This window comes from Protomyctophum parallelum (assembly GCF_964188405.1).
Source record: "Protomyctophum parallelum genome assembly, chromosome: 11".
In the NCBI taxonomy this organism is placed as follows: domain Eukaryota; kingdom Metazoa; phylum Chordata; class Actinopteri; order Myctophiformes; family Myctophidae; genus Protomyctophum; species Protomyctophum parallelum.
In genome coordinates this window covers 16,157,847-16,173,547 of record NC_139707.1, presented here as the reverse complement: position 1 = coordinate 16,173,547, position 15,701 = coordinate 16,157,847, and the positions used below count along the sequence as shown (strand labels likewise).

The 15,701-nt window shown below is 39.5% G+C and overlaps 1 protein-coding gene across 1 annotated transcript; it reads left to right on the top strand.

Annotated features, from left to right (window-relative positions):
• Window positions 1–987: 987 nt before the first annotated feature.
• tfcp2l1 (transcription factor CP2-like 1) lies at window positions 988–14,703 on the top strand (the record flags this gene model as incomplete). Its single annotated transcript, XM_083777510.1, has 15 exons — window positions 988–1,046; window positions 2,064–2,212; window positions 4,546–4,619; window positions 7,136–7,241; window positions 7,848–7,954; window positions 8,046–8,198; window positions 8,366–8,476; window positions 8,870–8,967; window positions 10,660–10,711; window positions 10,849–10,942; window positions 11,903–11,993; window positions 12,868–12,950; window positions 13,196–13,338; window positions 14,051–14,102; window positions 14,469–14,703. The coding sequence occupies 15 exons, from the start codon at window positions 988–990 to the stop codon at window positions 14,504–14,506; spliced, it is 1,410 nt and encodes a 469-aa protein (XP_083633636.1). The 3' UTR covers window positions 14,507–14,703.
• Window positions 14,704–15,701: the final 998 nt, after the last annotated feature.

Here is a 15,701-nt window from a genome sequence, read left to right as displayed (position 1 = left end):
GCAGTTGTTAATGGTACATTTGCAACGACAAAAGTAAAACGAGAACAAATTGTTTGCTGTAGAAATAAAGCGACGTGAGTTGACCTGGTTCTGTGGTTATTTAAGCCGTGCATTTAGCTGATAAATATTGTTTGACAGGGAGGGTCACATGTCATTTTACAAACACATGGGACAGCAGAGGTGTGCTTAGAGGGTTCTGTATAAATATTAACCTGTTGAGAGTCATCTCACACCAGTGATAAAGGTGAGTGTGTGTGTGTGAGCGGAGAGGAGCTTTGGTTCTGCAAAGAGAAACAGCACAATTCTTTCAACCACGTTCATCCCGGTGTCCCTATTTTGGGCATGTCATTATTGGCAGAAAATCTCCAAAAAAGGTGTTTCCCCTTTTCAAAACTAGCAGCTTTATAAGCTCGCAACGCCTCGCAAAGAGACACGCTGTGAGCTTGTACATTGTCTAGTGTAAATCGGACTTTATAGGTTATTTGTATGTGTATTTGATCAAAGGTTTAATTCTATTTGTTAATGTTTTTGACCTTCTCCACAAACTGCCTATTTTATCCTGTCTTTTTCACTCCATTAACTTATTTCTTCTTATTTCTTCTAAGTGAGTTAAAATGCAGCTTTCTCTTTATTTACCATGTTGCCTGTGAGCAGCTCTGAGTAGCGATTACATTGCATCCAACCAGCTGGACATTTGCAGTGGGTGCACGTGTGTGTGTGTGTGTGTGTGTGTGTGTGTGTGTGTGTGTGTGTCTCTCTCTCTCTGTCTCTCTGTCTCTGTCTGTCGCTCACACACACACACACACACCACCTCTCAAAGGTCATCTGAGGTATGTCAGATGGCCCCAGTGACATCACAGTTGGTATATAAGAGCCGATAATGGTGTTCGGCCAGCAAAGCTCTGCAGAGACCTTCAACTGTCTACCCGAGGAACTGTGTGGTCCAGCTGTGTCCGCTGAAGGACAAGACGAAGAAGACCCAACAACATGCTGTTCTGGCACTCCCAGCCTGAGTCCTTCCAGCAGCACTCTGCTAGTTACATTCGGTAAGAAAAGATTCATGTTTAACTTATATTGCTTAACCACGCCAGCATGCCTATTCTGGCGGGAAGATTCGCCAACAATACCTTGTAGATCTGTTCTTTTCTGGAAACTTTGCTGTAGATGGAAAGAAGAAGTCCAAGTACAGTTGCAATTCAGGTCTGTTTCACTGAGACTAGAGGGTCTACATGGTTTTAACTGGGTATAGTTTTTAAACTAGTGCCTAAGGAACACAATGGAAGTCCCCAGGACGTTCTGTATTCTTTTAGCCTTAATATCTGACTGTACCACATTTACATATCTGACTAATAAAGCGTTCGTTCAATCAATCAAAGACCGAAGAGCAAGTCAAAAAATCAAGGCACATATCTGTGCAAAGAAATAGCCTCTAAAACATGTTGGCACTCATTATTTTTATATAAAATAATTTGCATTTACTAACAGGATGCCAAATTAAACAATATATATATGGTATCTCTTTTTTTGGGAAACAAGTGCACATAAAGTACTTATATTGTATCGGAAATAAAGAATAGTAATTCTGAACTTATTTGAATATATTGCGTCTTGCGATTACACCGTGTTACTTTAAATGACTCTGATCCTTTTTCCTCTCTACTACAAATCTCCTTTGCTAATCTACAAGCTGAATGTTCGCTCCAGAATAGGGAAACTGATATATATTATTAGCACACTCGCCTTTAATCAATATTGTTTAAAATGATAATGGAGCAGACTCCTGTTTAGCTTAGAAAATGGTAGATTTATACTACATTTCACTCCTCTGTGTCTTTCTGTTGCAGCGAGAGTTTGGTATTCAAACCTTTCAAAAAGTTGAGCTGGTATCATTATTATCTAACAAAATGTATTTGTAAGATTTTCACTGATTATTCAGTCAATAAATCACAGAGACTTTTTTAAAGTTGTTGTATTTCTATTGCTGCGACTCTTTGGTCCTGTGAGATGATTGGAATGAATCCCTGATACTCTGAAGTCAATGTTTAACCCTTCTCTCTGCACAGGGAGGCCTTGGCTCCTTTCCTAAAAAACGATGAAGCCAGACAGCTGGCAGAGAGCGTCTCCAAGCGGTCTGCGTTGCAGAACATTCTCTGTGCTCCCACCTCGCCAGCTGTGAAACAACAAGAGGAGACGCTCACCTATCTCAACCAAGGTAGCGATCTGTCCTCCATGTTGCCTGTCTAGTCTAGGGTTCAACAGACCACCACCACATATCTCCATTCTGTGGAGAGCAATCAATACACTGCAGCCATATACATGCCGCAAAGCTTAGGCCTACAGTAGTCATCTGATAGCTGGGTTTTCTTAAGCCCAGGTCAACATTATTTTTAAATAGTCCATCATCCGAACTCAGTTCAAGAGTTCTGTAACACTTTCTTTGAAGCCCGGTGTCCATAATGTATAAATATATAATGCATTATAATCTGCTTATAATTATAATTAAATATCCAATAAATCTCCAATAAATACATTTTTGTAACAATACCCACAATTTATTATAAAGCATTTATAATAGCATTACAACATAACAACTACAAGCCCTTATAATTCATTATAAAATGCTACAATGTGTTATGGTTATTGTTATAACTGTATTTATACACTGTTATAAGCAAATTATAATACATTATATGTATCTTTATGATGCATTATAGACATGGGCTGCATAGAAAGTGTTACCAAGAGGGTATATTTTATATTAGGTTAAGTTTGGACTAGAACTGTTGATTTTAGCCTGCATTGAATTGCTGATGTTTCACTGACTTGCCTTATTTATATTCATTTTAAAGCACTTTGGTCAACGTGTTGTTTTTAATTGTGCTTTATAAATAAAACTGACTTGACTTGAAATGCATTTTTGGAACGTCAACAGCTCTCTCCCAAAGTCAAAGAAATTGCACATTTAAGACTGAAAATGTTGGATGGCATCAAATTGACAGTATAGTGAGAGACACAGGAACCTGGATGGACTTTGGAGTTGACTTGAAGTGGACTGCTAATCTGAGATAGTATACATCTCTGGAACATGAATAGCATTTAGTAATATTCACCCTGAATTATGTTCATCCTTAAAGGACCAATAGGTTGAAAATGGGTGACAATTTTCCCATTTTCAACCCATCTTCATATAATTGGTCCTCATTATAATAATGGTACCGTTTTTGTCTCCTCGGTCTGTGTCTCAGAGGAGGGCTGTGGACAGTTTAGAAACCCGCCTACTAGTGACACCATCAATTGGAAATAGAAGCAGGCTTTCTATTCCTGGAATTAGCATACTATAATGGAAGCCATCGTTCTCGTGTTAGTGGGAGGTAGTGGGCGGCAGTGGCTCAGGGGTAGAGTGACCTGAACTGCAAGGTTCACCAGAGTTAGTGTTGAAGTGTCCTTGAGCAAGGCTCTGAACCCCTAATTGCTCCCGATGATGTTGGTGCCTTGCATGGTTTCCTCCAGGATCGGTGTGTGAATGTGTGGGTGTAATGTAATGCACAATCTCTGTAAAGCGTAAAGGCGCTATATAAATGCACCATTTACCATTTCATAAAAAATCACCCCAAAAAAGTGAAATCTAGTTTTAAACAAGACCTGCCCAACTATGATGTCACTAGAAGGCAGGTTTCTGAAGTGTCCACAGCCTTCCTCTGAGACACAGACCGAGTAGACACAAATTGTACCATTTTATTATGAGCATTAGTGAGGACCAATAATGGGTTGAAAATGGGTCGAAAAGTCGTTCTTTAAGCATTTGTACCTACAATGCAATAGCTTGTCTGAATTTTAGACTTGAAATAATAAGGTGCCATCATTATGAAAACAAAAAAAATAAAATAACATTAAGAGTTTAGCTCTGACTTTCACCTTTTACTGTCTTCTTCTTCTTCTGGTATTTAGTTTTACTCACTCCTCTTCTTCTTCTTCTCTTGTATTTGCTGTCTCTCTTTCTCCTGTCTCACCACTAAACTGTACCAATCTGACTGTTTTTGAACTGTGACATCAATGTCATGTTGTTATTTGTTGTTTTATCTGTTTGGGTTTAAGTCAGACTGCAGGAGTTTAGCGTAGCACTAGCTAATCTGTAACTGCATCAGTATTGTACTTCAGAATCAGTAGGATTAAAAAATACTTTTGAATTAGCATAATCATGCCACTCAACCTATTTTTGTCAGTTCCCTCAGTAGATATGATTATTATCTTTATTTAATGCTGAATACAACTGCTGGTACAGTATTGGCACTATCCTATTATATTATTGGTATATAATATAATATAATATAATATAGGCTTACTATATATTGGTATAGCTACCAATAGGTATAGCTACCAACAAGATAGAGGTCGTTTTTTTAGGGGCTGGTGTAGATAGGCTTTTATTTGGCATAAAAAGGAGTTTTTAATTTGATTCCGTTTCTATCATGCCCCTCTTTTCTGATTGACTGATTTCCTATTTTTCAATTTTAATCAGGTTTGTTTTAATGTTTTAAAATGTAGGTCAGTCCTACGAAATCCGTATGCTATACAGAAAACTAGTGGAGTATACAGATATAAGCAGCAGATATGTGAAGGTAGGTCACCGGTATTGGTCTGATTTGTTTTTATTGACTTAAATGTGACCTCTTCTTCTTCTCTCTTATTTGTCTTTATGTACTTCCTGGTCCGTCACCAAACAGGTTCCCCAGCCCTCTCTTCCCCGTCAGGGGCCAGGGTTCCATCCTTGCAGATGTGGTACTATCAGTGCTGTCCTGTCTCACACAAAACACACTCACACGCACATGCCACATACATGCAAATAAACACACACACACACACACACACACACTCAAACTATCACACAACCACACACGACAAACACGCATACATACCCCACAACACAAACACGCATGCACACACACACACACACACACACACACACACACACACACACACACACACACACACACACACACACACACACACACACACACACTTTCAAGTTCTTTTTTCTTTCATTCGATGCATTCTGGTTTGTTGCCTCTAGTGGGACTTTATTCATATTCATTCTGGATGTCATTTATCACCTGTTTGGAATGACGGGAGAAGGAGAAGATATTGACACTTAACTTTGAAACCTTTCACGTTTTGTTCAAATACGTTTGTACTGTGCAACTATTAGGTTTAATTATTTGAAATAAAAAACAAGTGGTATGTTGAAGATTCCATTGGTTTATGAATAAAACCCATTAGTAGCCATATACAGTACATGTATGTCCAACATGCAGGTTGTTATGAAGTGTGTTTCAGATGGGAGTCAAAGGAGACTGAATTCAATCAAAAGACTTAGAAACACACACAATACACTCAGTTCAAATTAAGAGACAAGCCGTATGGTTGAATTCAGCCTTAACTGAATCCTCAGTGTCAATTTAAAGATTTTATTTCCTTATTTCGTGAGTCACGTCTAACTATGAGTGTACAGTGAAAATGGAACTGAATGGATCTGTAAGGGTCAATTTGGCTCCATTTGTACACTCAGTTAAAATAGCATTTGTTTCTAATTCCTTATTTCCCTGAGTCATGTTGATCTCTGAGAGTGAGTGTACAAATGGAATGGTTAATTTCTCTCTTGTGAGTTAATTAATTCATTTATTCAAGATTTATTTATTCCTAAATAATTCAGCCCGGAATTCAGGAATTGGGGAGAGATAAAAAAAAGCCCACGTGTACAAATATAAAAGTTAAAGAACACATTTCTAAAAACAACTACATGTTGTGGTGACCTGTTTGGGGTCACTCACCAGGGTTCTAAAACGACTCAAAGGTACTAGAGTGCTAAAATGTTAAATTATCACTGAGGATTTGACTGCGTACACAAACGCCTTCACTGGAGAGTTCTGTGTTGTCAGGTTGTCACGGTCGTTTGCTCTTCATAAAACCGTGGCAGCAGCCGAGCGACACAAGAACGTGGCAGGTGGCGTTTGTGTAAACGTGACGTGTCCCTGTCTGGGGCCTCTGGGTCCTAGTGCTCACTCATGTGGAACGCTGCCTCTCTAATGGGCTCAGAGGTAGCTGTGCCTCACAGACGGCCGTTGATCATTTTATGATTTATTTTCCTTCCCTGGTCGGGTTTTAAAAGGTCGTCATTAACTTAATCAATCATAATGTCTCCGCTGGGATGGAAATTAATTTCAGTCTGTTTTATTTGTGGAGAAGTTATAAAAGACGGCGTGGGTCTGTCTGCCTTATGTCAACAGCGAATTAGACCCACACAGAGGAGATGTCTGACGTGTTTTACAATGTCACACTTCAAACAACCACCACTTACTCCTCAACGGATGGTTACAGAAAAATGTTCAGTGTCCAAAATACAACCAAGATAGATAGTCAACATTTTTGGGGTCAGTTATACAAGTAGGCCTACACACTCTTACAGTTAAAGGACCACAATGGAAATGCGCTCTCTAGCTTTAATGTGTTTCATCCTTTTCACAGATATGTACAAATTTATGTTCATGCACATTGCTTTTTTGTCAATAAAGATTAAATCAATAAAAAAGTGTAGAAGAGTATATTTTGGGCATTGCACCCAAAATGTGTTTTTGAAAGGCACAATGGGATTTTGTTAAATGTAAAATCGAATGTACCTTTATGAAGTGCTTCAACCATTCATAATCATCTCAACCGTGTGGGGTTAGTGGTTCTTTAAAGTGTGACTTAAACCCTATATTACTTCATTGACTGGGGTCCCCCAGGGTTCTGTGCTCGGACCCCTCCTTTTCCCCTCTAAACCAAATCTCTTGAAGTGAAAATAGCCAATCTACAAGCTCATAACATGTCACAACATAATGCGTTGTGAGCTTGAAGATCGTCTCTTTTCACCTTGTTTTGCTTATTATTATGACGTGCCCAGAATAGGGATTGTTAGGGTTCATGGGTTGACTGGGAGAAACAGAGGTTCAATTCATTGTGAATTTACAAACTCTGAACACTGCCTGAAGAAACCCCAGTCACTGGGTGTTCATAAGCAGTGTCGGGGCACACGGTCATGCTGCCCCTACAAGGTCACTGTGAGGTCCCCCTGACGCCCTGTCCCACCTGTTTACAGAGCATCGTCCGGGTGGTGTTTCATGACCGTCGACTGCAGTACATGGAGCACCAGCAGCTGGAAGGGTGGAGGTGGAGTCGACCAGGAGACAGAATACTGGACATCGGTTAGTGACGGCTCATGTTAACTTGTGTCTTTTGCAGACGTTAATCTTTATTTGTGACAGGTACTGAATGAAAATACAACACATCACTGACATCAGTGTGTGAGTGTCTGTTCTTCCAACTAAATACATGATGTTACTTGAAGATAGTACAAGACAGTTGCAAGATAGATAGCCTGACAGACAGGCAGACCTTTATTGATCCAGAAGGAAATTCTTGTCATACCACCACCGCAGTAAGAATGAAACAAAGATACAGGTAAGAGTAAAGCACAAGTACAGAATTAGTATTATTTTGTACTTACTGTTACTATTGTAGGGTAACACTAATTAAAATAGGATAACATTATAAAAGTTGACTTATAACGTCCAACCTAGCTGAATTCTATCACCAGTAGAAGGGTATACTGTAAATGGACTTAGACTTAAATACTGAGTCTGACCTGGCCATCTGCACTTGTACTGACTGAGTTCGCTACATTTTATATTATACATATAAGCATAATTATGTGCAATCAGTCCCCAATATTTATATAGTTAGTTATATAACAGAACCCCAGACCTTGAGTAAGTTGGAAAATCAATGTCTGACTATGTGGTTCTCTTCAGATATCCCTCTGTCAGTGGGGATCATGGAGCCTCAAGCACACCCTCTGCAGCTCAACACCATCGAGTTCCTCTGGGATCCTGTGAAGAACGCATCGGTTTTCATACAGGTACTGATGATCATTAAATGTAACTGGAATGATTATGAGAGACGTGTAGTAGCTGTAGAAGCTCTGTTTATAATCTCTCCTCTCCTCTCAGGTCAACTGTATCAGTACAGAGTTTACTCCTAGGAAGCACGGTGGAGAGAAGGGCGTTCCGTTCAGGATCCAGGTAGACACCTTCAGTCAGAACGACAATGGAGAATATCTGGACCAAATCCACTCCTCCAGCTGCCAAGTCAAAGTCTTCAAGGTATCGCCATGAATAGATACATTTGACATTCTTTCCACATACTGTACTGTGTATATAGACAAATATAAATTAATTAAATGTGTATCTTTGCACCCTGGTTTCTTCAACATTTATATTTATTCAAATGTCCTTGGAACCTGTGTATTCATATTTTGTTTGTCGTAAAGCCAAAAGGAGCTGATCGCAAGCTGAAGACAGACAGAGAAAAGATGGATAAAAAGAGTCTTCACGACAGAGACAAGTACCAGCCGTCCCACGAGACCACCATGTTTACAGAGGTGATTCTACACACAACTCATGCAGAGATGCAATGCAAATACTGTAGTAGTAGTTGTAGTAGTAGTACTGTAGTAGTAGTAGTAGGCTTTACTGTATACTTCTTTATACAACAAATTGTGGTGGCAGCTGACTTGTGTGTGTTAATAATGTGCTGTTCCTCTGTTAATCATCTGTGCTGTTTGTGTTTGGAGACAGTCAGTGATGTCCTGCGTGACTGCGTCACCGGGGTATTCTTTACATGCCAGCTCATTTAGAATGCCTGTCATGGCTCTACATTCTTAGCTGTTACTTTGCCTGCTTGTTGTGAGAATGAAGGCCTGTTGTAATAAGCAGAACCACCTGAGGTCTGTTGTTATCAGTGCAGCCATCTAATCTGTCTGTCTGTCCATCAGTGTTCTCCTTGGCCTGATGCGCTTAATCTCAGCACGACGAGCAGCACTTCCTCTCCTGTCTACCAGAGTTCTCCGTCCTCTTGCAGTTTCACAGATGGGTGAGTCCTCCTGATAAAAAAATAATAATAATCACCATGAAACCAATAAACGATCCCACCAGTTAATTAAAAGAACATGATCGCATGAGAGGCAGAGTGGTTTGAAGCTTTTGATGGTTTCCTTTTGAAGTATTTGATTAAAGGTGTGTGGTGTCATGACATTCAGACTCTGAGTCAATTTGCTTTCCAAAATTATGTTTAGAAGAACATAATTTTGTCTTTCTGTCAGTGTTAGGTGAGCAGCGATAATATCCTGTACTGCAGGAACTCACATGTGTTTAATATTGCGGTAACGTTTAGTACATTTTGGGAAGGTTTTGACAATGACATAACCAAAATACACCAGGTTGAAAGTGGTTAAACTTGCACAATAATTTCCCTTTTCATATTCCACTGGCACACCCTGGCGGCTCCCACTTTGAAAACAACTGAACTAGAATAAAGGTGTTCAACAATTGCATCACATGTCCAGAAATCCCAACCACAAATGTGTGAGAGGTTAGAGGGTGAAGGTCAGTCAGTCCATGGTATCAGTTCAGTGCATTTATCAGGACATGTTACGCAACACAGCGTGAAGTATTTCTGTTCTACAAAACCATGGGCTGTATAAACACACAGCAAGACGGAGGTGGAGATCAGGAAAAGCAGTGATACCTGCCCTGACTGAGTCAAACTAATTAGACTCTGAGCTGGGTGTGACCACAGCCATTGAGAAAGAGAGTTACGATCCTACGAGAGACTATTTAATATTCAATGATATCTTCCGAAACCACCTTGGAATTTGTTTTGGTGTTTAAGGGTAAAAACGTCAAAATCTTCAAAACTGGTACTTTGCAGGAAATGGACAAAAATAACCATTTGGGTAGATCGGCTATTTCTGCTACTTTTGCATGATAGTCTTGTACGATGAAGTAGGGCATTATTTTTTACCAAAAACCACAGAAAGTTGAAATATGGTATAATGTTTCTGATGATATAGAACCAAAACCAACGCTTGCCATGGAGCGAACAATAGTTCGAAACACTATTTAGTTCCAGAATTGAACCCCATTCTATTTAATTTTTGTGAAGCATGCTCGATACATACATGCAGATAGTGTTGTACCTATCTTTCAATGGGTCTGGGTGTGCGACAACACACCTGTTGCACACAGGATAAATCACACACTCAGAGTCTTGGTCATGACACGTTTTATCTGCTTTCTGTGTTGTTGAGGTGACAAACTACTAGTGCTTATACTACCTAAGACATTTTGGGGTGGCCATAGCTTATAATGGGTAGAGAGAGAGACCATCTGGTTTAAATCAAAAGGTCACCGACCCACCAATGTCCACCTGTGAGTGTCACTGAGCAAGACACTTTAACCCTTAACAGGGAAGCTGCCACGTTACCACACCCTGTCTTGTTTAAAAACAAAACAGCATATAAATAAATAATAAAGTAAAACTGTCTGGTGTTCACCACTAAGCCCTGTTTTATACTTCTTTGTATGATAGTTTCAAAATATCAAAAAATATCAATATCAAGATATTTCGCCCAAAGTAGTTACGCCAAGTTGAAAGCGGTTGACATGTCTTAACCCCTGATTGTCTATGCCGGTCTAAAAATAAATAGGAAGGTTGAACATACATGTCAGGGCAAGGTGTTTCCATGACCATTTTCATAATCAGCGTTATCATGTTCTTTTGTAGCAACAGCTCTCCAAACCAGCAGGGGGAGCTGCTTCTTCCCGGCTGTTCTGAAGTGAGTAAGAGTGGCAGTTCGGTGTGAAAAGCGTTAATGCTGTTGCTCTCTTATTCCTTCTTTATAGGCCATTATTTGGAGACAGTGGATGCTACACTATACTCATTTCAAGAGCTCTTGTTCTTTTTGACATGTAGCGCCTCCAGGCGTCGTCTTCGCCGCACGACACTCAGCAGTGGCTTCAGCGTCACAGGTTCTCGCCTTTCTCAAGGCTCTTCTCCAGCTTCTCAGGTAACACAGCTCACATGGATTGATTGATTGATTGATTGATTGAACTATTTATTAACAGTTTGCAGAATTACAGTACATTTCAAGCACAAACTCAATACAAAGACTGTTAACTGTGAGTGGACGACCCAATTAAGCATTACACATTACAAGAGGGTCCACCTTGTTCAATTCAACCTATGACCTATGGAACTCTGTCACCCCGAGACATGACACGCTTACAGAATTCAGGGATTCCCCCGTAATATATCTGTCTGTGTATTTACCTGCCTAATGCCTAATTTATGCTCGTCGTACGAGGGCATTGCAGACCGAAAATAGCAGATCTGTAAGCTCACACCGTGTTGCAGATGCGATGCATTATGAGCTTGTATATCTGCTCATTTTGGGACGTGACACCGTCATATGATGAACGATGAAGTATAAATCAGGCTTTCGGGGAGATACTGAGAGCACGATCCTCTCTTGTGTCACAAGTCATCTAAACAGTATAAAAGTTAAAATATGCCTATTCTAAACTTTTCAAAGCGTAACCGGACAATCTGAGATCTCTGCCTACCGATACGTCTGGTGACATTTGCTAGTTACTGGAAATGGGTGGAACTGGTAACAGAAGACATTTTAAAAATACATAATACTGCATTGCAAAACCAATTCGAAGACTTTAGGGTGGTCCTTCATATTGTGACGGTATCAGGGGTGGTTTTCAAATCAGTGGCGGTAGGTTTGTTATAGTGGCCATTCTTGCAGCTGTTCTGTGGCAACACCTACACTACATTGAATTTAGATGTCACTAGCATCAGTAAGCCGATACCTTCAATGGTCTGTATACATGTTAATCTACTCTATCAGATCAAATCACAGTAGATGTTTTCAGAGGTTTTCAGGTTAGATTAGCTCAGTTCAGATCAGAGATGTTTGTGTGACTGTTAGTGGTCTTGGCTTGCTGTGAACGCTGTATAGGTGCTGACCTGTTGAACATGGGCAGAGATGACCTGATCCAAATATGTGGACCAGCAGACGGCATCCGACTCTTCAACACCATCAAGGGAAGGTGAGATACCGAATGAACGGCTCCAGCCCATTCCAGTACTGTGGAGGTCTAAAAGTGGCCCAGAGTGCCTCCGCTAGGGAAAGTAGGCTTTCAACTCCACAAAACCGTCTTTGTGTATTGGTGAGTAGCGAAAGTGTTTCTTTTATTGACTCTGCTGGCCTCTAGCACCACCTTTAGACCAACATTTGCACTTGCATTCAAGATATCTCAAAATCAAATGGGCAGATTAGATGACATATCTTTTGTGATCCAAACGCTTTTTCCCTAGCACCATCCATAGGCCACAATTTGTACGCAAGATATTTCCGTTCATGATGGATGAATCATACTTTTTCAAAAAAAAAAATCATGACTTCAGTTTTCCACTAGCACCAGTCATGGGCCACAATTTACAAGGGCATGCATCGTATCTAAAAATGTGGAATGCCATGCAACTTGCTGTGCATTATTCATGCTCCCTGGTCGATGAACTCTAGCATTTGAGTGACACCCTAGCCTTTCCTCCAGGCTCCAGCACCAGCCTCAGGCAAAAGTGTCAGCTTTGCACACAAGCACAAAATATCTCAGACTTAAAACGGCAGATTGAAGGGTGAACCCAACTGATTTGGGTGACCTCAAGTCCTTTCCCCATAGGACAACATATCCACTATTCTGTTTAAAGGGGGCCGCTCGGTTCAATCCACTGTGGCCTGGTTGGATGTAAGGAGCAGTACAGCCTCTTGGGGCCCGTAGTGGGGCTTTTAGATTATGTAGTTATTATGTGCACTACATTATATTGTGGTTTATCCATCTACAATTCTTTGCTGTAACTACATTTTTAATAAAGACCTTTATTTCTTTCCATAAATGTGTGTTTCCTGCTCTGGATTTCCAGGTGTGTCCAACCTCGCCTCACCATCTACGTTTGTCAGCCACAGAGCAGAAATCAACTGTCCATCAAACCAGGGGGTGGAGATGGTAGGTGTACAGATTTACTGTTTTCATTCTGTTTCACTGGTTTTATATTGACTGTGAAGTCATATGACTCCATATTCATATTTCCCAATAATAATGTATTGATAAGGATGTAAGTTTCCTCCACCCTGTCTGAATACGTCATGTCCCACCCTTGGGTCTCAACTCCCGACCTACCGGCACGGCACTGTCGACAAACAGTGAAAGTGTGTTGCCGCAGGCTCAGGTTTGTCTTGTCTCCTGTGTAGTTTACCATGCATTGTACTTAGAGGAGGCCACACTGCTGGATCTGTCTGAGAAGGTGGCTACGCTGTTCAGCGTCACCCCACAGCAGATCACGCACATCTACAGACAGCGACCCACTGGAATCCACATCCTGGTGACTGACGAGGTAAAACAACTAACAGGACAACTACTGTACATGACACTAAACATACAGGGATATCTGTGCCTCCAGTACATAATACTAGTTATTTTTTATGTTATAGCACCCTCTGGAGCACTTGCTAGTTGCTAAAAGCATGCTAGTCAAATAGAAATAATCATCCAATATTTTGATTTGAGCTGAAGTGCCTCATACTGAAAATATATAAACAAGACGCGTCTAATAACAGTGGGATTATGTATTTACAAAATGTGAGAAATAATCTTCACAAACAATATTCACGGATTTACATCCTTGGCCTATTGGCAGTATGAATGTAAAGTATGCACAATGTGGCACTAATCTGTTCAGTGGTTTGGAATATTACATGTAGCTACAGACAGGCAGACAGAGAAACAGACAGACTGCTAATCCCCTACAGTAGGTGCCAAAACAAAAAAATGTTTAGTGACTAATGGTAAATGGTGCGTTACTTCCGGATTTTCATAGGGAACAAGTCAGCTACTACATCCACTATTTCACATGAGAATGATTAAGAAAACTTCCTGTCTTGTAGGAAACAGGAATTGGCAAACTGATGCAATTCTACTTGCAGTAGCAATACTGTGGTGTTATTTCCTATATCTATGAGTGTCTGACTGTCTGTCTCTGTCTGTCTGTCTGTTGGCTTAATAGATTAATTCATATTTATATTAATTCATATTAATTCACATTCCAGATGGTGCAGAACTTCAGTGATGAGAGCAGCTTCACCATCAGCACTACGAGAGGTGAAACAACTCAGTAGTTCATGATAAATGATCTTCATGATAAATGATGAACAAAGTAGAAATTAGAGAGTCTTAAGGCCCTGATACACTACTTACTGGTTACCGTCAACAGACAGACAACAGCTGCAACACAAATGAAATGTTTCTCTTTTGTCAAATAATTCCAAAAATGTAATTTTAGAACATTACAACATAACCTCATTGAATTGTTTTCTTTCTTTCTTTCTTTCTTTCTTTCTTTCTTTCTTTCTTTCTTTCTTTCTTTCTTTCTTTCTTTCTTTCTTTCTTTCTTTCTTTCTTTCTTTCTTTCTTTCTTTCTGCATTTATTCATTCAATTAATTTATTGTGCTCTTTCCTGTTTCACAGATGAAAACACAGAAGGCTACCATGTTGTTTTAAAATGAGCGACGGCATCCAGGTGCCACATGTTTCTACACAGACAATGGCCACATTATATATTTTCATTATTTTTGGGAAACATATATGCTTGAAACTATATTTTGAGTTTGCCAAAATATATAATATATGGTGAAAATATATTTGAGCATTTCTTTTTTTTTTGTATGTTTTTAAATAGTACTGTATATTCTGAGACATTTTATTCCAGGGTACAGATCAGCGATAACTGCCTACAGACAGTGAATGTTCAAGACCAGCAGTAAAATGCCTTTAGTTTGCTGTTGGGAACTTGTGGTTGGTTTATTTTATTTTTCTTTGAACTTTAATTGTTATTGATTCCTAATTGTTATGCTATTATTGCTATATTGGTTGTAACTTGTAAATGTTTCTGCCTCACAGGCGAATGAGGAGATATTAATAATAAAACAAAAGTGGTATCATAATTTTACACTCGTATGTGTGAACTCCATATTCATCAGGCCAATTTGAGATTAAAACAGTCTAGTCATTTTACAGGAAAACACAGATGCATAGGAATGATATTATCTTGGATGCAGTATTTCCAGCACTGTCCCACATACGAGTGTACAACATGTGGTTCCACTTGAACAACCTGCGAGTTTAATCTGGAATGTATTTTTAATTAATACAATCTTATAAGACCATTAAAACAATGAAAGCATTTCAATGTTTTTAGCCTACAAGATCACAGCGTTAATATAATTAGGCTATATCACACACATACGTACATTGTATGTATTTGGCCACACTCCCATCACCCCCCCCCCCCCCCCCACCACCACCACCACCACCACCACCATACAGTATTTGTGTTGTTAAAATATTCACTCAGTACATATCAGAAAATTTATTAGATACATTCAACAGTAGCAAGCAATATGAGACGCGTTGTGATTTTGTAAATCTGCAATTTTTTTAACAGCTGAAGCAAAAATAGGGTTAAAGTTTTAAACTGATTTTGTGCCCTAGAACTACTAGCCTATTACCTTGTCAGTGGAACTCTGTTGCTAGGCAACACTGCCCTATGTTTATTTCCTGTTTTTTTTTTTCTTTCTTTCTGTCAGCTATTAAAGTTGGTATTCACAAGCACTACAACAGAACATTTTATTTAGATTATTGTGTGAAAATGTCTATATCAGTTTAATAAAATAAAAATAAAATTAAGCATTTAATGAGTGT